Source organism: Sardina pilchardus, chromosome 23 (assembly GCF_963854185.1).
Source record: "Sardina pilchardus chromosome 23, fSarPil1.1, whole genome shotgun sequence".
Lineage (NCBI taxonomy): Eukaryota > Metazoa > Chordata > Actinopteri > Clupeiformes > Clupeidae > Sardina > Sardina pilchardus.
The window spans coordinates 16816564-16838964 of NC_085016.1; the positions used below are offsets into that span (position 1 = coordinate 16816564).

The 22401-nt window shown below is 45.4% G+C and overlaps 3 protein-coding genes across 5 annotated transcripts in view; 2 read left to right on the plus strand and 1 right to left on the minus strand.

The window, feature by feature from the left end:
• The first annotated feature begins 282 nt into the window (after positions 1-282).
• nup155 (nucleoporin 155) lies at positions 283-17354 on the plus strand. 3 transcript variants are annotated; one of them, XM_062528476.1, is made up of 36 exons: positions 521-628; positions 780-795; positions 1088-1250; positions 1418-1555; positions 1832-1928; positions 2040-2110; positions 2228-2320; positions 2838-3101; positions 3212-3285; positions 3370-3461; positions 3622-3719; positions 3991-4158; positions 4561-4661; positions 5314-5484; positions 6170-6280; positions 6445-6539; positions 6896-6981; positions 7106-7168; positions 7763-7907; positions 8046-8112; positions 8383-8498; positions 9088-9185; positions 9561-9694; positions 9907-10098; positions 10494-10632; positions 10823-10958; positions 11114-11267; positions 11560-11664; positions 11845-11999; positions 12481-12610; positions 13030-13143; positions 14014-14134; positions 14746-14856; positions 15436-15572; positions 15766-15872; positions 16092-17354. In XM_062528476.1, exons 3-36 carry the CDS (start codon positions 1109-1111, stop codon positions 16228-16230), a joined length of 4164 nt encoding a protein of 1387 aa, XP_062384460.1. In that variant the 5' UTR covers positions 521-628; positions 780-795; positions 1088-1108; the 3' UTR covers positions 16231-17354. The 3 variants fall into 3 exon arrangements, with proteins under 3 accessions (XP_062384461.1, XP_062384462.1, XP_062384460.1); XM_062528477.1 differs by lacking the exons at positions 521-628; positions 780-795 and adding an exon at positions 283-406; XM_062528478.1 differs by lacking the exons at positions 521-628; positions 780-795 and adding an exon at positions 300-406 and having other exon boundaries at positions 1071-1250.
• A 658-nt stretch (positions 17355-18012) lies between these two features.
• LOC134071758 (chemokine XC receptor 1) lies at positions 18013-19065 on the minus strand. The gene has a single exon (XM_062528597.1). The coding sequence runs from the start codon at positions 19063-19065 to the stop codon at positions 18013-18015; it is 1053 nt and encodes a 350-aa protein (XP_062384581.1).
• Positions 19066-19666: 601 nt separating this feature from the next.
• cplane1 (ciliogenesis and planar polarity effector 1) overlaps positions 19667-22401 on the plus strand; it is a 61547-nt gene continuing 58812 nt past the window's right edge. The window contains exons 1-6 of the mRNA XM_062528482.1: positions 19667-19751; positions 20264-20471; positions 20553-20688; positions 20778-20897; positions 21273-21505; positions 21695-21801. Coding sequence (XP_062384466.1) covers positions 20391-20471; positions 20553-20688; positions 20778-20897; positions 21273-21505; positions 21695-21801 — 677 coding nt within the window. The 5' untranslated portion in view covers positions 19667-19751; positions 20264-20390. The remainder of the gene's footprint in view (positions 19752-20263; positions 20472-20552; positions 20689-20777; positions 20898-21272; positions 21506-21694; positions 21802-22401) is intronic.

The following is a 22401-nucleotide window of genomic DNA, read 5'->3' on the forward strand; positions in this document are numbered from 1 at the left end:
GGACTGTATGGGTTCCTTTTTTCGTGTACGAGAGTCCATTCATTTCTAACACTATGCCGCCACCTCGTGGCAAGAAAAAACATTTGTAGTCTTATATTTAAAAAAAAAAAGATTGCTGCCCTAGTGTGGTCTATGTATTCAAATGTATTATTCAACTTTTTTGGTAGATATATATTGCAATCACTTACGTGTTTGTTTTGCAACCCGAAAAAGAACATTGCCATTTAGTTTTCTTTTAACACAAAGAAATGTGTTGTTGTTGATTACCTTACGTCGTCTGGACGCGCCGGAAGTGCCCACAAAGCTTAGCGGCATGTGGTTGCTGGCGGGATATATCAGGAATTAAAACCGGAGAAACTTCATATTTTGTTGTACACACCGACTGTATTGGGAATATTTTATTTGGGTAAGCTGACATTGAACAAGGTAAGACAACATTCCCGGATGTTGTCGTATATATAACATTAATCACACTTGCAGATAGAGGAGCCCGCGTTTTGTCGGTAAAAGTTACTGGCCAAACAACATGAGCTAGCCGGTCACGCAAGCTAGCTAGCATGGGTAGCAAGGAACACCGGCGTTTTTGCTAAATTTCTTTCAACGACATAACTCGTCAGTGCTCTGAAAGGTCATGAAACCGCAATGAAGTGATAGAGTTTTTAACGTCTTTCACAATTTAGTGACTCAGTTTTCATGGCATGTTTATACATGCAGAGCTAGGAGCAGGGCAACTAGCATAGCTTAGCTAGCTTATTAATTGTGACTATTCTCCCTAACAGGACTAAGGTTACCTCGGTAGGTTATTGTGTAAACAACTGAAGTGTCTGCTTTGTTTATGTCTTGCAACTGTGTAGTAACGTACTGATATTTACCGTTTGACGTGGAAATTTAAATGTAAACATTGCTGTCATAGGACAGGCCAGGCTAGCAACGAATAAACTCATAGGCTTCAAAAACGCACCAGCTAGCTACGTTCATGTGTATTTTAGAGGCTCTCTCGGTTAACGTGCGTGCGCTGGCACATCTAATCTATGTCAGTACTGTCCAGTGTGTAATGTTTCTTATCATAGACTGTAATCAATCACAGGCGCGTCGTGGTTTCCCAGAAATGCCTTCTACGGTGGGCCCCAGCAGCCCTGCTGCTGCTTTGCAGGAAGCCCTGGAGAGTGCTGGCCGCCTAATTGACAGGCACCTGCAAGAGGACCGTTGTTTCCCCGACCTGTCAGAGCTTCTTAATGTACCAGCACACAGTAAGTCAAGGAATTTTCGATTTGCTTCTGATACAGTGTTAAGTGATGAGTAATAGGTCCATGTTACTGTGAAGATGTGTTCTTGGTTGCATATGGGAGCCTTGCTATGTCAAAGGCATACATATTGATCTCAGTTTTGATTATATGATCTGTTATGTTTTTGGAAGATATGGCCTCCCTCTCTGGGATGTCGGACATGGACTACCCTCTGCAGGGCCCAGGGTTGGTCAATGTTCCCAGTTTGCCAGAGCTGAGTCCCTTCAGGAGGGTGCCTCTTCCACCGGAACTCGTGGAGCAGTTTAGCCGTATCCTTTACTAATCATGGATGAATTAAATAGTCATGGCTTGAAGCACAGATACAATACTTGAACTGGCTGCTTTTTACCTTGGAGTGGTGTTTTTACATAGAAATGTTGACAAGTGTGCTGGCAGCTATCTTCCTTTTATACCTTAAGGTGTCTTAAATGTACAGGAGTAACTGTGTCTTATTTTTAGCAATATGCATATTGTTTATTGTTATATATAATTTGTTGAGATCTGTGAAGTGTTTTTGTCTTTTAGCTTTAACTGTGAAACCTTAGATATGCAGTGCAACTGCATGATGGGCGTGTTCCCAGAGATCAATAGGGCTTGGCTCACAATTGACAACGACATCTTCATGTGGAACTATGAGGATGGGTAAATATGATTTGTTAATGAGAGTGCATGTGTTGTGTGTATGTGTATAATATGCACATAATAATACTTGAATGTTTTAATATTTGTTCCTTTTTCACTTTGTTTACTTAGCGGTGACGTGGCCTACTTTGATGGCCTCAGTGAAACTATCCTATCTGTAGGGCTGGTTAAGCCAAAGGCTGGTGAGACACCTTTTCTACCGCTCATACTTAGTTGGTGTACCAATGTATCCTCCAGTAGTTTAAAGTGTTGTTGTGCAAGAGCAGACAACCTGATTCCTGTCGCTTGTTTGTCTGCAGGTATATTCCAGCCACACATCCACTTCCTGTTGGTGCTGGCTACTCCCGTGGACGTGGTGATCCTGGGCCTCAGCTTCCCCCAGGCCCAGTCAGGTGAGTGTCCAGGCGGGTCATTAACCCAGGGGCTCTGAGAAGCTGAAAGAGTGATATGACTAAGCTGATTCGTACCAACCAGCCACCTCTTTCTCAGAACTGTAATCAGACTCACTGCATGGTGTGTCCACAGCATCTTAGCCGAAGGTAGCGTGTGCTGCAGATTCAGATCAATGCCCGGAATGTTTTTCTCTCTACTTCGTATAGAAGTAATACATTATCTCTGCAAGAGGTTCAGCCTGGCGCTCAGGTAGAGATATAGTCCGTGATAGGTGCTCTTGGGGTGGGGGAAAATCGAATGACACAAACAAAGCTTTGCCCTGAAGAAGACCACTCTGTTGGTTGAAACATGTTGGCTTGTGTAATTTAAAAAATGACTTCAGCCATATCAAATAAAGGCTTTTTGATTCATTTCTTCTCTTTTTACGTCTGACTGAGTGCCTGGGACCTGCTTTTTTTTGGTTAATAAATTCTCTCTCTCTGCTGCGTTTAAGAGTATTTGTTTTTCTCTCTCTAGCGTTGAACGACAGCCTGTCTGGTGCCATGCAGCTGCTGCCCGACCCCCTGTACTCCATCCCCACGGACAACACCTACCTGCTGGCCATCACCTCCACCCAGCTGGGCCGCATCTTCCTGGCGGGCCGCGACGGCTGCCTGTACGAGGTGGCCTACCAGGCGGAGGCCGGCTGGTTCAGCCAGCGCTGCCGCAAGATCAACCACTCCAAGAGCAGCCTGTCCTTCCTGCTGCCCTCCGTGCTGCAGTTCTCCTTCTCCGAGGACGGTGAGGCTCGCTGCCGCTTCCTCTCTCAGAACATCATCCTGCTCAGATGGTCTGGAGCAGTGAGCAGCATGTTAAGCTGTGTTTGATCTTGTCCTCTGTTGTTTCTGTAGATCCCGTAGTCCAGATCGCTATCGATGACTCCCGCAATACTCTTTACACACGCTCAGAGAAGGGAGTTCTACAGGTATGATGACCGTTCAGATCCATTATTTTCTGCTCCAAGAGAACCGTGAATGGTACAAACCCTGTGTGTTTGTGCACGTTATAGGTTTATGACCTCGGAGCTGACGGACAGGGAATGAGTCGGGTGGGAGCCATGTCCCAGAATGCAATTGTGGCAGCTGCTGGAAACATTGCCAGGTTGGTCTACTGCTCAAACAACCCCTCCTCCTTTCCAAAAGCAGAAGTTATCTTAAATGAAAATGATTCTGGATGTAATTCTGTTGGCCCGCCTCTCTGTGATCTGTCTTTTTTGGTCTCATGTCTGTGTTGCTGAACTGGCCTTTTTGCCTCTCTCCAGGACCATTGATCGTTCTGTTTTCAAGCCCATCGTTCAGATTGCTGTGATTGAAAGATCTGAATCCTCAGACTGCCATCTGCTGGCTGTCACTCATGCTGGTAAGGGCCTCTAAAGTTGCAATTTGCAGTTGTTACCTTTATACATTATTTTATAATCTACAATCCATTCTTGAAGCATTCTTAATATACTGTGATTGAGTGTGGTGCAAAATAACATATAGGTGATATGAGTGCATATGTACAGTAAAATCATGCCACAAAGAAGAACTCATTGCAGAAATTCTCTGTGAAATGCCTGTAAATGCTGTTGGTTCCTTTGAAATGAGTGTCAGTGGCCTACCTGTTGATTTCTTTCTGTCCCTCTTCCCAGGTGTTCGTCTGTACTTCAGCACAACCCCCTTCGCTCCGCCCAGCTCCAAGCAGGCGTCGGCCCGGCCCAGTCTGCTGGCGCTGGTTCACGTGCGTCTCCCGCCGGGCTTCTCCGCCTCCTCCACCCTGCAGAAACCCGCCAAGGTCCACAAGGCCCTCTACAAGAAAGGTAATGTCACCGACACTTCGCATCTTCCATCTTCCTCGTCTATTTCACAAGAGCCTTTGCTTCCTTGTGTATTTATACCTGTATGTATGTGTATGTGTATGTGTGCGGCTTTCAATTGCATCTTACTGCTCTTCACCAAACTATGGACTGCAGATGAAAATTAGCTAGTAGCTAAAGCTAATACAAAGCCTCTCTTCCTTCTATGAGGTTATTGCATTTTGTTCATGGTCTCTGTAAGATGGAGATAAACCTAGTATGGAATAAAAAAAAACATCTTATAACCTTACCCTGCCCAAACCCTCTACAACCTCTCTCCGATAACCTTAGCAAGAGTTCCCCCTTGTGCTGTGAATTGTGCTGTGAAATGTGTCCGTCACACCCGGTTTTGTGCTCTTTGGTTAGGAGTGCTCCTCATGGCTGCATCAGAGACGGAGGACAGTGATATCCTGTGGTGCATCAACCATGACTCTTTCCCCTTCAAGAAGCCCCTTATGGAGACCCAGGTGAGCTTTTTGTTTCAAGCAGTGCAGGCTGGACATGCACGCCACCATCATGAGTTCATTAATTGTTCAAAAGAGTTTATTTGCTCAGTGTGGCAACATGTAATGTGTCGAACTCGGGCATAATTCTGAAGGTGGTATATTTCTTGTAGAAAGGGTGTCACTTGCGCTCAAGCCTTGTCAGTGCTCACAGTCCAGGACCACAGGATCAGAAACGCTGGCTGAGCTACTTCAAATAGACTAACCCAGAGATGACCGGAGCACTCAGATTACTTAATAACTTTTTTATTGTGGTGCACAAAAGACTGACCTTTCGACGCACTGCGTCTTCCTCAGAGTCAAACGATACTGGTATCATTACACAGTTAATAAAGACCTCTCTCCCCTCCTCTTCCAAGATATTGGTTAGTAATGAGGGGTGGGTATAACCAGCAATTAACCAGTGCAAGCACTCATTGAAAGCAAAATGGGCATCAAGTACAACTTTAGTCAGTGTGAAATAAAAAATATATGAAAAAAAAATCAAGATGACAAACTCAGACATACATAATTCTTCATTCAGACCATGGGGCTCAACTGTGTTGAGTGTATGAATCCAGAAGGCTTCTCTTTGGAGTAACCTTTTAATAATGTATATTTCTGTTCTGTCTTACAGATGATGTCTGCTGTAGATGGGCACTCGTGGGCACTGTGTGCCATAGAGGAGGAGCCCGTGCCCAAGATGGTCACTATGCTGAACAAAGACCTGGTGTCCCTCACCGACTCGCCTGTGGTGGTGCAGCAGCACAACATCCCCCCCAACAAGTTTGTGCTCCTCTCCGCTAAGGTACACAGACGCCCTCCGCACTCTCACACCACCAATGCACTGGGTGGGGGTGGATATGTGTGCTTATTTAGACTGTGTAGAGCCAGAGGCTGGTGTATGTGTTTGTGTTTGTGTTTGTTTTGCCTGTGGAATGTGTGTGTGTGTGTGTGTGTGTGCATGTGTGACCTTATAGAGATCGCTAAGACATGTGACCAACGTCTTCAAAACACAAAGAATTATGGGTATGTTTGGCTCGCCTGATGCCAGCCCATGTAAACTAGTGTTCTGGGTCTATGATCTGGCATGATAATAATGAAAACTAAGCGTGAAAAAATTGTGTGAAAAACAGAACATAATCTTGCGCTTCCTTACTGCTGCTATCCATGCCATTCCTCGCCTTTTTGTCACATCTGAAACATGGCGTGTACTATTATTTTTCCACGCTGGAAAACGATAAAAGATAAGCTTCATGTTACTCTATTGAATTTTTATAACACAGCAGCCAGGTAAACGGCATTTCGACAACTGCACTTCGTTGTTCCCGCACGTCAGTAAAACAACTTAAGTTTTGGGCCACCGATTCCCAAAATGTGTTGTGTTTTACATCACGTTCTCAATCTCTATTGTGTGGTGTTATGACCTGTTTTTTTGTGTCTGTATGTGTCTTCGTCCATTCATCCAAGTGTCTCTTTCTCCCTGTCTGCAGGGCAGTCACATCTTCCACAAGTTGCGACCTGTGGACCAACTGCGCCACCTGCTGGTGAGCAGTGGTGGTGGTGAAAGTGAGGAGATTGAGCGCTTCTTCAAACTGCACAAGGTAAGTGATTGTTGTGATTGTAATATATGTTGAGCTTTCCCCTCTTCTCTAGAGCTCCTCTCCCTGTCTCCCGCACCACACCTCTGTCTTCCTCAATGTTAGTGTTCAGAAAACCAGTCTCTCACTCATCCATCGTGGTCTTTCTCCATCTCTTTCTCCCTCAGGAGGAGCAAGCGTGTGCTACAGCCCTGATCCTAGCCTGTTCCAACGCAGCCTGTGACAGAGAGGTGTCTATATGGTCCACACGTGCCTTTTTCAGGTGTGTGTGTGTGTGTGTGTGTGAGAGAGAGTGTGATGTTTGTGTGGTTGTTAGCCTTTTGTTGCGTGTCCACCATCACATGTCATAGGAGATCATATGTAAGGGCTCTGTTCAACATATGGCTTTAGTATATGCCATTTGGATGAGACAAAGTCCGTTCATCACTATGTCCATGTTTATGTTTTAGTTCTTAGCAGATGCTTTTGTCTAAGAAACATTACATTAACATTAGAATTAAAATGAACAATTTGTTAACAATAAAGGCAACACTCCTCTTATGCTCTTATTTGTATGTCTACTTTGTTGAATACAGCAATGGCTGTAAGGCTTCTGTTTGGTGTGTATTTCCAACACAGGTGTGGAGGTGAGGCTCAGATGCGATTCCCGTCCACTCTCGCTGCTCCCAGTAACATGGGCCCTCTGCTCGGCTCACCTCTGCCAGGTACGCCCCTTCCCTCTCCACCGCCCGACCCGTAGTGTCCTCTGTGTGTCTGTAGAGCCCTCTCATCTCATCTCCCTCCCTCTCACTCACTCACTCACCTCCCCCTCATCCGTTGTGTTCATAGGATCTCCTGGCCCAGGGGGCAGTTTGTTCTCCGCCCCCAGCTTCTTAACCACCCCTGCCCCAGGTAGTCTTCCAGACCCCTCCTCTCTCTCTCTCTCTCTCTCTCTCTCTCTCTCTCTCTCTCTCTCTCTCTCTCTCTCTCTCTCTCTCTCTCTCACTCCCTTGTCTTTGTCTTTCTTTCTTTTTCTGTTACATACTTTCTCTCTTTTCATTTTCTCCTTTTACGGTCCCTGTACACCTTCACTTGTCAGTGTTATTTGCCAGGTGATTCCTGTCTACAGGCCTGTGCTGTGTCGAGCTCCCAGAAGAGTTCATGCCCTGTTCCGTCCTCCTTATGGGCCGTTCACACCAAGAACGATAGCTATAATGACAACGGCAAAAAAGTATCACTAGCTTATATGAATCCACACTCCACACATCACATTAATGACTGTCAAGTTGTCATAGTTACAGTTATCTTTATAGTTCGTATCATTCCTGGTGTGAACGCCCCTTTACTTTCTCCTTCCTTTCATGTACCGTGCTTCAGTGGTCTCCCTCTCTTCCTGTCCTATTCATCCCCCTTCTTCGTAGTTCCACTAATCTCATTCTGTGTCAAGAGTCTGTTGTGTTCTTGCTCCAGGTCAGTGCAATAAAGTGCAATAATGTGTGTGGATAGGTGTGCCTCCTGTGATGGCGTCAACACCGTATAACGTTGCCATGCCCATGGGTGTGGGCAGTGGTTCTGTTGCCACCTCTGGGCCCGAGGTTGTCTTTTCTGGCAAACACAATGGCATCGCCATCTACTTCACCCGCATATTGGGGTGAGCTGACAACTTTATCTATCTGTGTCTATTCATCGATGTGTCTTTCTATCAATCAATGTAACAATCGATCTATCAGCCACAGACTAAATGTATTTGACCTCTGATCACCTTGTTTCTTTCTTTGTTTATTCTCAGTAATCTTTGGGATGGCAGTATGGCGGTTGAGACATCCATCACTAAAGGAACCCAAACTGCTAGCATTGTAAGCTTCATTTTGAATATAACATTTTACAGACACTTGCATTTCAGCAAATCACCGCACAGAGTTGCTTGCTCTCAACCAGAAATGGTACTTCTGGCAACAAAAATGTGGTTCTGTCTTCACTATATGTATTTGTTGTGCTGTTGATATTTTTTTTGCCGGCACACTCTTGCATAGGAGACGTGTCTGTATGTGTGGAGTAATAACTAGTGGGCGGGTGAGTGTTTGCGTATGAGAGTGTCTGTGTGTTAATGGAGTGTCCTTGCCTAGATGGAGAGCTCAGCCAGCTCTGCTGACCTGGAGGCTGTGCTGCTGGAACTGCGAGGACTCAAGGAGTTCCTGGACAAGAACTCTCAGTTCAGCCCCAGCTCACTGGGGACGCCCAGGTAGGACACGTCCTCTCCTCCGCTCTCCTCTTCTCTCCTCTTCTCTGCCTTTTACTCCACTGAATGCTTAGCTCTGCCTCCTCCACTGCCTCCTCCTCTCTTCCCATCTCTTCTCCTCTCCTCTTTTCCCCTCCCCTCTTTTCCCCTATCTTCCCCTCACCTCCCCTCTCGTCCACTCTCCTCTCCTCCACTCCTCCCCCCTCCTCTCCTCCACTCTCCTCTCCTCTCCTCCACTCTCCTTTCCTCTCTTCCCTTCTCCTCCTGTATCTCCTCTGCTATGCTTGGCTCTGTCTCCTCCACTGTTCTCCCTGTCGTCTCCCGTCCAGTCACCACATTTATTACAGACAGGCGACACCAGATACGTAATTGATGAACTGTAGCGTCAAAATTGTTTAAGAAGTTTAGAAGGGGTTTTTTTTTGTGGAAAATCTACGCGTTTCTATCACATCTGGTGGAAGCTAATTGTTGCAGCATTCACTCTGCAAACGGAAAGCTTCAGTTACGCCTGTTGGTCTTCAAGTGCTTGTCTCTTGTCCTTGATGTTCTCTTTGACTGAACAAGTCTCTGATTGGCTGTTCTTTGCCTGCAGTTTCAGTTCCCCAGCCAACCTGCAGCAGAGGCTGATGGGAGTGCGTCCAGATGGGTCGTCACATCAGGCCCAGCAGGAGCTCCAGAGGAAGTATCACAGTAGGTCCCTTCGGTCTGCTTCCAACACACACACACACACACACACACACACACCTGCACACATACACACACACACACCTGCACACATACACACGCAGAGTCGCACACCTGTTATCTTTGTGCATGTAGTGAACTGGCTGACTAGTAGTAAGGTTCAAACTTCTCACACATAAGCCACAGGCAAGGTGAAAGGTACGCTCCTATCCAAGTGGTCATTAGTGTGACAAAGATGCTTCGTTCGAAGAAGTACAACCATATGAAGGTGTCATGGAACTTCGAGAAGTTGGGGTGCCTTTGAACTGTCAGTGCACTGTTAAGATTTCTTATTGTGTGTTTGTGTGTGTGTGTGTGTGTGTGTGTCTGTCTGTCGCGCAGCGGAGGCCCAGGCCTGTGAGAAGGCGTCCCTGCAGGGCATTCAGCAGCTGGTGCACCGCTGCTTCCAGACGCTGTCCCTGTGGAAGCTGCTGTGTGAGCACCAGTTCAGCCTCATCATCGCCGAGCTACCAAAGGTCAGTGAACACTTCAACACCCGTGTGTGTGTGTGTGTGTGTGTGTGTGTGTGTGTGTGTGTGTGTGTGTGTGTGTGTGTGCGTGTGCGTGTGCGTGTGCGTGTGCGTGTGCGTGTGCGTGTGCGTGTGCGTGTGCGTGTGCGTGTGCGTGTGCGTGTGCGTGTGCGTGTGTGCATGTCCATTCTCACCTTTTGTTAATATATCGTCCACAGGACTTCCAGGAGCAGATGAAGGGCATCAGCTTTAAGGAGGTGGTGACTCGTGGGCGTGAGCTGACCGGTGCCCTCATCACGGCCCTCATCAACGTCTACATCAAGGACAGCGCCTCCGTGGACCCCATCAGCAACCACCTCCGCGACATCTGCCCCTTACTGTACAGCAGCGACGACAGCGTCTGCTCCAAGGTGCCCCCACCACTGCCGCCTGGGCAAAGTGTGAACCATACATTGGTTTACACCTGTGTGTGTTTGAGTGTGTGTTTGTGTGATGGGAGTGTCCAAACTACTCTCGGCACTCTTGACTGCTTTACCAATGAGCCTCGCTCTTTGGTGACTCGGTCAAGCCGCTGGTTTCATACCTTTGAGACCCAGGGTTCGAAGCTGGGTCTATACATGCTTGTGGCTATGCTTGTTTATGAGTTAGTCTGTTGACATGTTTGTGTGATGTGTTTGATGCTCTGGGTGTGCTCAAGCTTGTGGGTATAGTTGTATGCTTGTTTGTTTGTTTATTTATTTGTTTGTTTTGGTATTTATTTGTGTATGTATGTGTTATGTGAACCCGTTTCTTCCTCCTCCCCCAGGCAAATGAGTTGCTGCAGGGCTCCCGGCAGCTGCAGAATAAGGTTGAGCGTGAACGCGCTCTCAAAGAGTCCCTCCGCCTCTACCAGCTCATCAGCCACAACGCAGACCTGCCTCTGGTCTGCTCCCAGTACCGCCAGGGTAAGTGTGTGTGTGTGTGTGTGTGTGTGTGTGTGTGTGTGTGTGTGTGTATGTATGTGCAATATAATTAAGTGTGTGTTATAATGTTGTCAAGATAATGGGACTCCCCTTGATGTGAGGCTGAGCTTTGTCCGTTGGTCTGGCTCCACTTCTATGTTCTGAATTGGGGTCTCTCTGCGTCTTTCTTTAGTGCGCTTCTACGAGGGTGTGGTGGAGCTGTGTCTGACCGCAGCGGAGAAGAAGGACCCCCAGCGGCTGGGACCTCACTTCTACAGGCACGGTGAACCAGAGGAGGACCTGGCCGGACAACTGGCCTTCCAGGAGAGGTTGGTCATCCTGACACACCCCACACTCTCACACTCAACTCACAATAGAACTCAATCACTCACTCCTAATAGAACACACTCACTCACTCACTCACTCGTTCATAGGTTTGTTTCAGCCTGTTCAGCATGAATTCATTTTCTGCCTTCTGCTCCAGGCTGCTGTGTTACAAATGTGTGACGGACACCATGCAGGATCTGGTGAACCAGAGTAAAGCAGCACCACAGTCCCCCAGCGTCCCTAAACAGCCCGGGCCTCCAGTCATGACCTCCGACCCCAACATGCTGAGCAACGAAGACGCAGCCAATCACGTGAGTAGAGGCCTGTAGAAGTCTGGAAATGGCTAAAGAGAAATATAGACCATTAATAAATCAAATGTAACATACTACATGTGTGTCATACAACTCCAGAAACATCAACTAATAACTGATCTAACACAATCTCTTCAAAATGTAATGCATCCCAAGCAAAAGCTCTGTTGAGGATGGGCTTTCTTCCAGGCTGTCCAAGTTGGTAATGGGTCAATGAAAAAAATCTATGTGCGCTGTGAAGTGTTGTATCTTTTTAAAGGGCTTTCTGATGTTGTCTGCTTTCTGTGTGCAGTTTGAGCAAATGCTTGGCCTGGCTCAGAGGTCTCAGGATGAGCTCTTCCACATCGCCCTCTACAACTGGCTCATTCTGGCCGACCTCGCTGATAAACTGCTGGAGGTGAGTGTGTGGCTCTGGGTCTTGGTAGCCGTGTCAGATGGAGTCATCCTCTGCTCTGTAAAACTCAGGGGTCGCTAATTAATTAGCGCCGTCACAACTGTCTCAACACGTGTGTATTCTCAAACCAGAAGTTGAAAAGAGGGTTTGTCAGTGTTCTGAGGCCTCCTTCTTGGTTGTCAGGTGAACTCTCCGTACCTCGAAGATCACCTAATGCACATCATCAAGCAGGACCAGAACAAAGTGCGCAACATGGACCTGCTGTGGAGATATTACGAGAAGAGCCGCAACTTTGGCAAGGCGTCGCACGTCCTAGCACGACTTGCAGACATGCACAGGTACGACAAAACATATAAGCTATTCTAAACTATTTCTTACCCATAACACTCGCTAGCTCTCTGTTGTACTCTATAAAAAAAAGGCCTTCATACACAGCTCTGACACTTTCGGAAACTGGAAATAAAACAATGTGGCGCAACGTCAAAGTGTCCTCCAAACATAACAAAACATCACCGAAGTGTGGCTTGTTGGTATGAATATGTGTTGTAGTATGTGATTCCTACAATGTAAAAAAAGATATATATGCTGATGTCTTAGAAACATTCTAAAAATATTTGAATAGATTAAGAAAGCCACCACCTTGGTCACCTCTGTGGTTTGATTGGTTTGTTTAGATCCAGTGAAATTGCTGCCTTGATAACGCTCAGTCATGGCTTCGGTACTCTATCTAACACTTCTAAACTAATTAAAGGTGGAAGTTGTTTTGGTGATTTCGGAGCACTCCGAGGTGCTCATGTTTGTGTGTGTTTGTGTGTTCAGCACGGAGATCTCTCTGAGGCAGAGGCTGGAGTACATCTCCAGGGCCATCCTCTCCGCCAAGAGCTCGTCGTGCACCTCCTCCCAGGGAGCGGACGGCGAGTTCCTGCACGAGTTGGAGGAGAAGATGGAGGTGAGGGGCCAACAAATGTATCAACAGTGTATATTATGGGCCTGAAATAATAGCATAGGCATTTGGATAATACCATTGTAGTTTTTAGTTTAGAAGTGGAAATGATCCAATTAGATACGAAGGGGTCAGATGCAAAAGCCTCTAAATCCGCCTGACCACTTTTCTTTTAAATGAGCATTTTGTATCAGGCTCCTATAGGGTTTCGCCTACAAATCAATATTTCAGACCAGGAAGAGAATGGTATTTAGTGAGTTTTGAAGCTAAACTATTGAATTAACTTACACTATATGTGAAGAGCATTCACTCACCATCATTATCTCATTTTTGACAAAAAGTGGATTTAGAGGCTTTTGCATCTGAACTCTAAGTTTTTGGAGTATATCATATTCCTCTGTACATTGAATTCCCTCGTATTCCAGGTGGCTCGTATCCAGGTTCAGATCCAGGAGATGCTCCTCAGACGGCACTCCCAGCATCCTTCAGCACAGGCCGCCATTGCCCAACTGGATTCAGAGCTCATGGACATCACCAAGGTAACAAGCACTTGTTCATAAAAAAAATAATAAAAAAAACTGTTTATGAGATCCATTGAAACTCTTAACACAAATTTGTAAATGAACCCTTCTGTGATCGATTGAAAAATAAAAAGATGTAAAACCACTATCTCTACTCTCAGTGCTAGACCTAGGTTCTATTATGTAATCACATTTCCCTTAAAACTGCTATTAAAAATCTCAATGTATAGTTTATCAAGCTAAGCAAAAACAAACAAAAAAACACATTATGCCATTTGCCAACAAACTAACCAAATATCAGTCAGGATTGTTACTGTATCAGTTAAGACTTGTTGCAACCACTTGACAGAAGACCACCAGGGATTCTGGGACTTGCAGTCCTAAGCGTTTGTCCACTGACAAGCATGCCGAGTCTTGTTAGTCCTGGTGTTTGTAGCTTCAGGTTGTTGTTTCGAACAAGCAACCTACCTGCCATCAGTTTCTCAATATTCACATGACTGATTGATTAATAAACTGTACTGCATAGCTTGAATGAACCCAAAGCCAGTCTGATCCACAGCAAAACTGTTGACAACAATAGGGATTTCTACTCTCCCACACTGACAGCATTGGAAGAATATTTTCTAAGCATCTGTATGCGTCTCTTTGACGCTGTTGAGAAGCAGTGTTATGAGTACATCAGTGTCATGGTTAGGCCTTGCAAATTTTATTTTGCAATTCTACCAGGAATAGCAATTCCAGTGAAATAAAATGCAACATGGTGACATGAAATTAAATACATATTTCAAGAATAGACATTTGGTTGTTGGCCAGCTAAGGAGGGTCAAGTCAAGTCTATGTGATATTAATGTAATGCATCATGCTCCTTTTCTCCTCTCTGCTGGACAGCTTTACGGGGAGTTTGCTGACCACTTCCAACTGTCTGAGTGCAAGCTGGCCATCATCCACTGCGCTGGCCACTCCGACCCTATCCTGGTGCACTCGCTGTGGCAAGAGATCATGGATAAAGGTGAGCGCTCGGTGAAGAAGGCACAGGCAGACTACTAACAGAAAGTCTGGAAAATATAGAATTATGAAATACCATTTTCCGTATCCTGAAAAACTATGAAAATGTGGGTGAAAGACTGAAACTTTTGTCACAATAGTATTGGTAACATTTGCACAAAAAAAAGCTGTGTGCAATGTGCAAGGAATGCCAAGCTCAGATGTCAAAATTCTGACTTAAATACACACTTACTTTACAAAACCACAAAAAAAGTAGTAGAGAAAAAATAATCGGTTTGGAATTATTATTTTGGAAAAGGGTTAACACCCTGTGAAGGTCCACCCTGAGATTGGCTGTGGTTAGTCTCTGGCACTAGATGGTTTCCTCACTTTACAGGAACATTTACATACAGTATCATAGTAGAGGCCACATGACTGACAATGTCCCTTATGCTGGACCCTTGCAAGACCTTCACCCCATTCTTGATAACTCATTAATGCTGTACCTCATGGCTACCAGTAGCTGTGTAAGCAGTGACACCAGACTCATGAGGTCCTCTTGTATTGAGCAGAAGTGAAATGGCAGGTGTGTTTTCTCGGAGCAGGTTTTCTAATGTTTGTGCTGTTGTCTTGCAGAGCTGGGTGACAGCTCGTCCATGAGTCCGGCTGACCGCATGAGGTCCCTCAGCCTGAAGCTGGTGTCGCTGGGGAAGCTGTATGCCGGGACGCCACGCTATTTTCCACTAGGTATGATCCAGTGCCCTCTTTCTACTCGCACCCACACACACAGGAAGCTTCCTAGCGCCAGCTTTTTTACCATCCTCCAACATAGCTCTGTCCAACTCACAAACACTCTCTCTCTCTTGATCTGTCTCTCTGACACACACAAACACACACACACACACACACACACACACACACACACACACACTAACATAATTCCGTCTGTTTCCCCCCATGGTTCCCTCTGTGGTGCTATTGGAGGGTCTCTAGAGTCTACCGTGCTCAGGAGAGATTACATAATTGCTCCTCCACAAGGCCTCTGAGACAGGCCAGCTGCTGCTCACACGCCTTGGGATCAAATGGCTGCACGGCTCGTCATCACTTAAGAGGAAATAGTACCTCAGTGAACTGTCAGTGCCTTGCTATGCTGATGCATTTGATAAACAGGAATTCTTGTGTCACTAGTTATATCACACAGTCTTATGTTTATTATGACTCAGTGAAGAGTTATGTGTGCCACCATGTCACCATTCACATTGCTGTCATTCACATACTTAACATTTATATAACGTGTGTGTGTCTGTGTGTGTGTGTTTGATGCAGAGTTCCTGGTGAAGTTTTTGGAGCAGCGAGTGTGTGAGCTGGGCTGGGATGTGGGCTTTGTCACCTACACCATGCTTGAGATCGGCGTACAGCTGCCTCGCCTGCTGGAAGTCTACGACCAGCTCTTCAAAACCAGAGTACGGCTCTTTACCCCCAGACATCACGATTTGCTGAAGTTGTGTCTTTCACTGCATCTGAGCATAGCTAAAGAAAGTTTCCTCCTAAACACACTCTCTCTCTCTCTCTCTCTCTCTCTCTCTCTCTCTCTCTCTCTCTCTCTCTCTCTCTCTCTCTCTCTCTCTTATCTCTCTCTCTTCCCCTTGACCTCAGGATCCATGCTGGCAGCGTCTGAAGAAGCCTTTGCATCTGGTGGAGTGTATTCATGTGCTGCTCTCAGGATATGTGGATGACCCTAGTCGTGTGCCCACCTACGACAGGTAACCCAGTCATTACCAGAGCCCCTACACACACACACACACACACACACACACACACACACACACACACACACACACTGTTTTTTCTTTTTTCTGCTTTGCGTTTGACCATCTATCTGTCCACTCACCCAACACACACACACACACACACACACACAGACAGTGGCTTCTCCTTTTCTGTTTTGACTTTCTATCTGTTTGTCTCTCTCTCTGTCCCAGGCGGAGGTTTACCAACGTGTGTCTGGACAACATCTGTGGCTACCTTGTGGAGCTGCAGTCTCTGAGCCCGAACTCGGCCCTTCAGCACATCATTGGCAATTTCAAATCTCTCCAAGCCAAACTGGAGAAGCTGCACTAACCACTCCACCCAGCCAGCAACCCCGTGTGTTGGTCAACAAGCTCCTCTGGACTGAAATGATCACGAAAATCTCTACAGCTCTTACATTTTGCTGTGTGTGTGTGTTTATTTACTTCTTTCAAACGGCTGACGTATTCCAGAAATGTGCCCAGGACTTGAGAGAGTCCAAGATGGGATCGACTTTGTACGTTTGGACGGATGTACAGACATTTGGACAGATGTGCATATGTCACCACTGCAGTGTCTGTGTGTGTGTGCTACCATGAGTGTGAAAGACGATACATCTACCATCTATATTTTAACCCCAAAAATACAGAATATTGTGCCATTAAATAATGATTTATGGTGCTTCTTTGGTTCACATTTGCCTGGAAGACTTGGGGTTTGTCCCCTACTCAAAATATTTAAGATAACAGGAAGTTAGATCAACACAGGCAATTTAACCTCTGTGTGTGTGTGGGTGTGAGAGAGAGAGAGAGAGAGAGAGAGAGAGTGATAGAGACAAAGAGAAAGAGAGTGTGTGTGTGTATGTGAGCGAGAGAAGGAGTGTGTGAGTGAGAGGCTTATTTAAGTTGTGTATGTAGTATTTGGAGGGTATTTGCCCAATCTGAACTGTCATGTGAACGAAATCCTGTGCCTCTAATCAGGGAGATGAATGCATGGAAATTGTGGGGGTGTTTTCATAATCCCATCATTTGAGTTTTACTCTGTTTCCCAAAACAAATGAAGTCAATTTGTTGTCTATGGTCTGAAATTCCCTTTTCCCTTTGTGCAGAGTGGGTAAACAGATAATGCTGGCCTATTTCTGTCAACTAGTTTTCAGACCTAATAACATAAAGTCTCTCTACTTAAGATCTTTGCAAATGTAAAGTTTTTGTTCTGTTTTGAGAAGTGACTGTTTCCTTGCTCAACTCAGAATTTAAGGTGATTTCACTTCAGGTATTTCACTTAAGAATGTATTTGTATTGATCTAGAAAAGACTAAACACTGGTCTTCGTTGATTATTTTTATCTGACTATTTTTTTTCTTTTTTTTACATGTGGCAAAATACATGTATTTGTATGCTTTTGGTAGTTAAGAAGAGCAAATAAAATTTGTATGAAACTGGAACATCTTGGAAAACAGTTAACGTGTTTGTTTTTGCGGTATCTGTAGTGGCCCTGTATTTGGTTTCAGTGTACTTTGTGCTCTTGGTTAAATGTACCTGTCTGATCAAGTAGAATTGTAATGGGAATATGACTAGTGTCCCACTTGATTTGGGTAAAACATTTATCTTAATTGTGACTGTACCCAGAGGTGAGACTTGAATCCATTTGAGACTTGAGACCATGAATCCATTTTATCATAATTGAACATTGAACAGGGGAACAATTAGTGATCCTGTTTACCGTTCAGAAATTAACCCCTTGCCAAAGCACAGATATAATGACATTTATGTTGATGGAAAAAAATGATCATGAACCTCATCTTAACTGCTTTTTATTTAGAACATCAAACACAGTAAATCTCTATGATACTGATCCATTCTGTTGCACTCTGCCGAAGTGAGCTTCTCCCTGCACAGTTGTGATGGAAATTAGAATGTAAATGTGAAATCAAATTGTAATGAAAAACTATCACTGTTACTGTTTTTCAGCTCATGAAGATGCTGAGAAATATACAGTATGTCAGAGCATTCATGATTTATTACATGATTAGTTTTGCCCAATACTGTCTATATGAATGTAGACCTACAAGCAATGGGTCATTGACCCATATGCCGCTCTTGTTGTTTCCATCTCACTATCTACAGGTACAGGTGAGTTTTTTCACCCCGTACAAGAAGATGTAGGGGATGATGCAGGTGTAGGACGCTGCGATGTAGCTCGCCACCTCCACCACCACCTCCGACGTCTTCACGTTGCTGGTGATGCGGAGAAGCAGGTGTGTGAGCCAGCACACCAGGAAGACCGAGGCCACCGCCACCACACTCTTAGCAGCTCGCACCTGGCCACCGGATCCGCTGCTCCCACCTTTGGCTGGTGCTTTGGGTGTTACTACCTGTGGTTGCTGCTGGACAGGACCTTCAGGGGCACCAGCGCAAATGGTGGATGGACCTTGAGGTGGTTGAGAGTTGGCGTCCTGTGGTGCTTGGCCTGGGCCAGACGATTCTGGAGCTCCTTGTTGTGGCTTGTCTGCTGATGACTCCGCTACTCCACCGGCCCCTATTCCTCTAATGCGCTGCTGATTCTGCAAAAGGGTGGCCACGATCTGGATGCTCGCAAAGACGATGCCGCCAATTGGAATGGCGTTTGCCAAACTCAGGTACAGGATCTCGTAGACTTGGTGCGCCATGGGAGAGGGAAAGTCATCCACGCAGTCTACCTCCTCATCCCCTTCCTCCACCTTGACAAAGATGAGATGGGGTATGCTGAAGACGATGGCCACCATCCAGCTTCCTCCTAACAGAGCAGCAACCAGACGCAGGTTGTCCAGGCGGATAGGGGCCCCTCCACGCTTCAGTGAGCCCACCAGCTTCTGGTACCAGAACACACTGATGAAGAGGGTGGAGAAGATGCTGCTGGTCTCCGACAGGTCAGCGCAGAAACGGAAGATTCGGCAGTAGGTCAGACCCAAGAACCAGTTTCCAGCAAAGTCAGCCATGGTGTCAGGCAGGTCTACCATGTAGTTGGTGATGAGGTTGGATATAGCAAGATTGACAAAGAGGACATCGTTAGTCTTCAGCTGAGACTTGGATCCTGGTATTGACCTGAACATTAGCCAGTTGTTGCCCACTATGCCCAATAGGCACATGGTACCTCTAGCGAAGGACTCGACCCACTCCTCTGCGTCCATTCTTCAGCGTGATGGGTTACACTTCCCAGACATGAGCCCAGTCAAGAATAAATCGTGAAGTCTTTGAATTGTGAAGTCAACCCCAGAGGTCATGCTATATAGGCTTCAGTTTCTACATAATTTAACACGAAACCACACCCAACAAGGAAAAAGCCACCCCCAAGGATTATGGGCAGGGTCGATTCCGGTGCATAGGCGGGGGACATTTAGGATGATTCCAAGGGTCTGCTCTGCAGGAGTCTCTCAAATGTAATGATCGTGATCAACGTTATTAAGCAGGGAGGCATTTTAAATGTGTAGCCTTCCAGGGCCCTGGACAGGGGATAATAGGCATTATTTAATTAATAAATTACATTTTAATAAATATTTGAACTAATTAATTTAGTGATGAAATGTATTAATGTCCATGTCTCATACTGTATCCTTACACAATTGTAGGACATTAACAAACTTCAGAGAGACAGGTTAGGTAGCTGTCCCCAGCATCAGTTGAAGAAAAAAAAGTCAGCTCAGCACAGCAGGCTGTCCTAGTTGAGTTACCAGGCAACCCTGTAGCTTCCCCGTGAAGAAAGCGCACCATAGAATCTCTGCTTTCCGAGTCCCCGGAAGCGGAGGGAGATTCGAAAATGCTCAGTGTTATGGTTGTGCTCACGGACAAGACTGATAGTTCACAACAAATGTTCGTGGTAAGTGATAATGTGATATATTGTTGTTTGTGGATTTTTCACAATATCACAATTCAATTTTTTCCCTGCTGAAGGGCAGTGTGGAGAAAGGTTTACGTAGCTAGCGACTCAGTTATCACAGGACCATTTCCAAACATACCTGATACGTCAGATGGTTTGCTTTGCATGCTACAAATAACACCGGGGACGGTAATAATTGTCGTATGTTGGTACCCTCAATACCCATATTTACTTCCAAACACTTCCAAATATCTCCAATTTTGTTGTAGTAAGGGCAAACTATTATGTCGAACAGCTAGCCACCCAGGCTAACTGATGGTTAACGTTAGCTAGATTACAATTTTGATAACGTTATCACTGCCATTACTGTGCTCATATTATTGCGTTAACTAGCTAATAATGGTTATAAACTAGCTAATAATGGTCAACAGTCAGTTATCCAGCCGTGTAGTCAGGCAGACAGGAACGAGAACTGATCAAACTTGAATTAAAGAATCTGCTCCACTGTCTAGGTCTCCACAAATGGACAAAACATTGGCTAGCATTCGTAAACACTTTGGAGACTGTTGTCCTGAATGGATACTGTAATAAGACGAGGTGAAGGGGCGAGTGAAAAGTGTTCCAATAGAGGAGCTGAACATGGAGCTGAAGCTGGAAGTGGCGCTTTCATCCAGCATCAAAGGGAAGAAGCCATGGCCGCGCTTCTGCTGGTTAGGCATGGTAAGACTTAATTTACTTAATAACCACTAGTATCGTTAGAATGAAGTCGAGTCATTGATGGGTGTTATCGTTTCCTTACAGGAGAAGGAGAATGTCTTCCTTTTAGATGACAACCGCATCATCGAGGTCAACCTGGTGACAGGACGTACTAAGAAAAAAAATCCAAAACTGCAAACTGTGCTCTCCAGTGTTGTGGTAATGGCCAGCTCGCCAAATGGTGAGTAGACTAACTCTAGCCGTAGCCTCTCACATTGATTCAGACGTGGTTTATGTAAGCTGTTGCTGTTGTCCCTGTTACCCTGGCAGGTATGTGGTTGGCAGGGATACTTACTTCTGGAGATCTGTTTCTGTGGAGTAAAGACACAGACTTGTTCAAGACAAGCTCTCCAGTGGCAGATGTGATTCATCAGTTGACTGCAGCCAAAGGTGTGTGTGTGTGTGTGTGTGTGTGTGTGTGTGTGTGTGTGTGTGTGTGTGTGTGTGTGTGTGTGTGTGTGTGTGTGTGTGTGTGTGTGTGTGTGTGTGTGTGTGTGTGTGTGTGTGTGTGCGCGTGTGTGTGTATACACTCTATATGTTTGTATATGTTTTATGTGTGTTTGTACACTGTATATGTTTTACTGTTGCCCTGGAGCATGTTTTACAGCAATATGTCTGCCTTCTTTGGTAGCTTTGCTTTTGGAGCAAGTTGAAGCATGTAGAACATCATGTCAAAGTGTGAATCTAAGATTGAAGACTCAAACTCTGTGTGTGTGTTTTTGTTTGTATTTATGTGTGTGTTTGTCTTTTTGTTTGTTGGTGAAGAGAATGGAGTACCCCTCACTCTGCAGGTGTCCGGGGATGGCCATCGAGTGCTTCTGCTGACCCTCTCGGGACAGGTGCTTCTGTGGGAGTGTACGTCCCCCCTGGAGCTCAGCGCAGTTCGTGGGGCCACAGTCAGTGGACGCTGGAGCCAGGTCCATGCCCCGTCCAACACGGCTTTCCCATCTGTCGCTGATAAGGAAGCAATCTGCCACAGTTTGTTCATCCAGAGTCAGGTAGTAAACACGGTAGCCAATCAGATCATACAGTGACAGTAGAAATGTTGTGAAGCCCTTACAAACAAATTGTGTAGTTATTTATACTCAACACAAATATTGAACAATTATGACCATTGCATCATTGTATTTGCCAGACAATTTGCACAGACATGCCAGTGATCCTGCCTTTGTTGTGTCCCCGGCCAGGTTCTTGGAGATGTTTGCTTGATTGCATTTGTGTTCTGCGTTGGAGAGCAGTTGAGCATCACCTTCCTGAAGCTGCAGTGGGATGAGGGAGTGGATAGAAAGCTCAGGTAGGCAGTGATAGGTTCAGGTGAGTGCCTATAGCAGGAGTCATTATAGGCAATCTAGACCTTGACGCGATCCTATCCGAACCCGAACCCATAATTTTTTTTTCATGGATCATTTCAAAGCTGCACTAATAAAAATAGAAATGTCCTGTATAACAGTGAGAGCATTAACTTCAGGTTTACACAAGGTGATGAATACCCCTACATCTTCACTTCTAAGAGACACTGCCTCTGTGGGATGCTCTTTTCCATATCCATATCATGTTGCCAGTTACCCTTATTAGTTGTGAAACATTCTTCCTTTTGTTTTCTTTTATCATTACACAACTTTCCCAGCATTTTGTTATCCCCTTCCCAACTTTTTTTTTAAACCTGTTGCTGGCATCAAATTCAAAATGATAATATATTTCCATGAAATATTGAAATTCATTCACTATTTGGAAAATATGGAAAGTCATTTTCAACATTTGATATGTTGTCTGTGTCCTTTTTGCAACTTAATATGAGTTTTGCAGAGAGAGATTTGCAGATTGTTACGTTCTGTTTTTATTCGTATTTCACACAATGTCCCAACTTTTTCTGATTTGGGCTTGTAGTTTTATT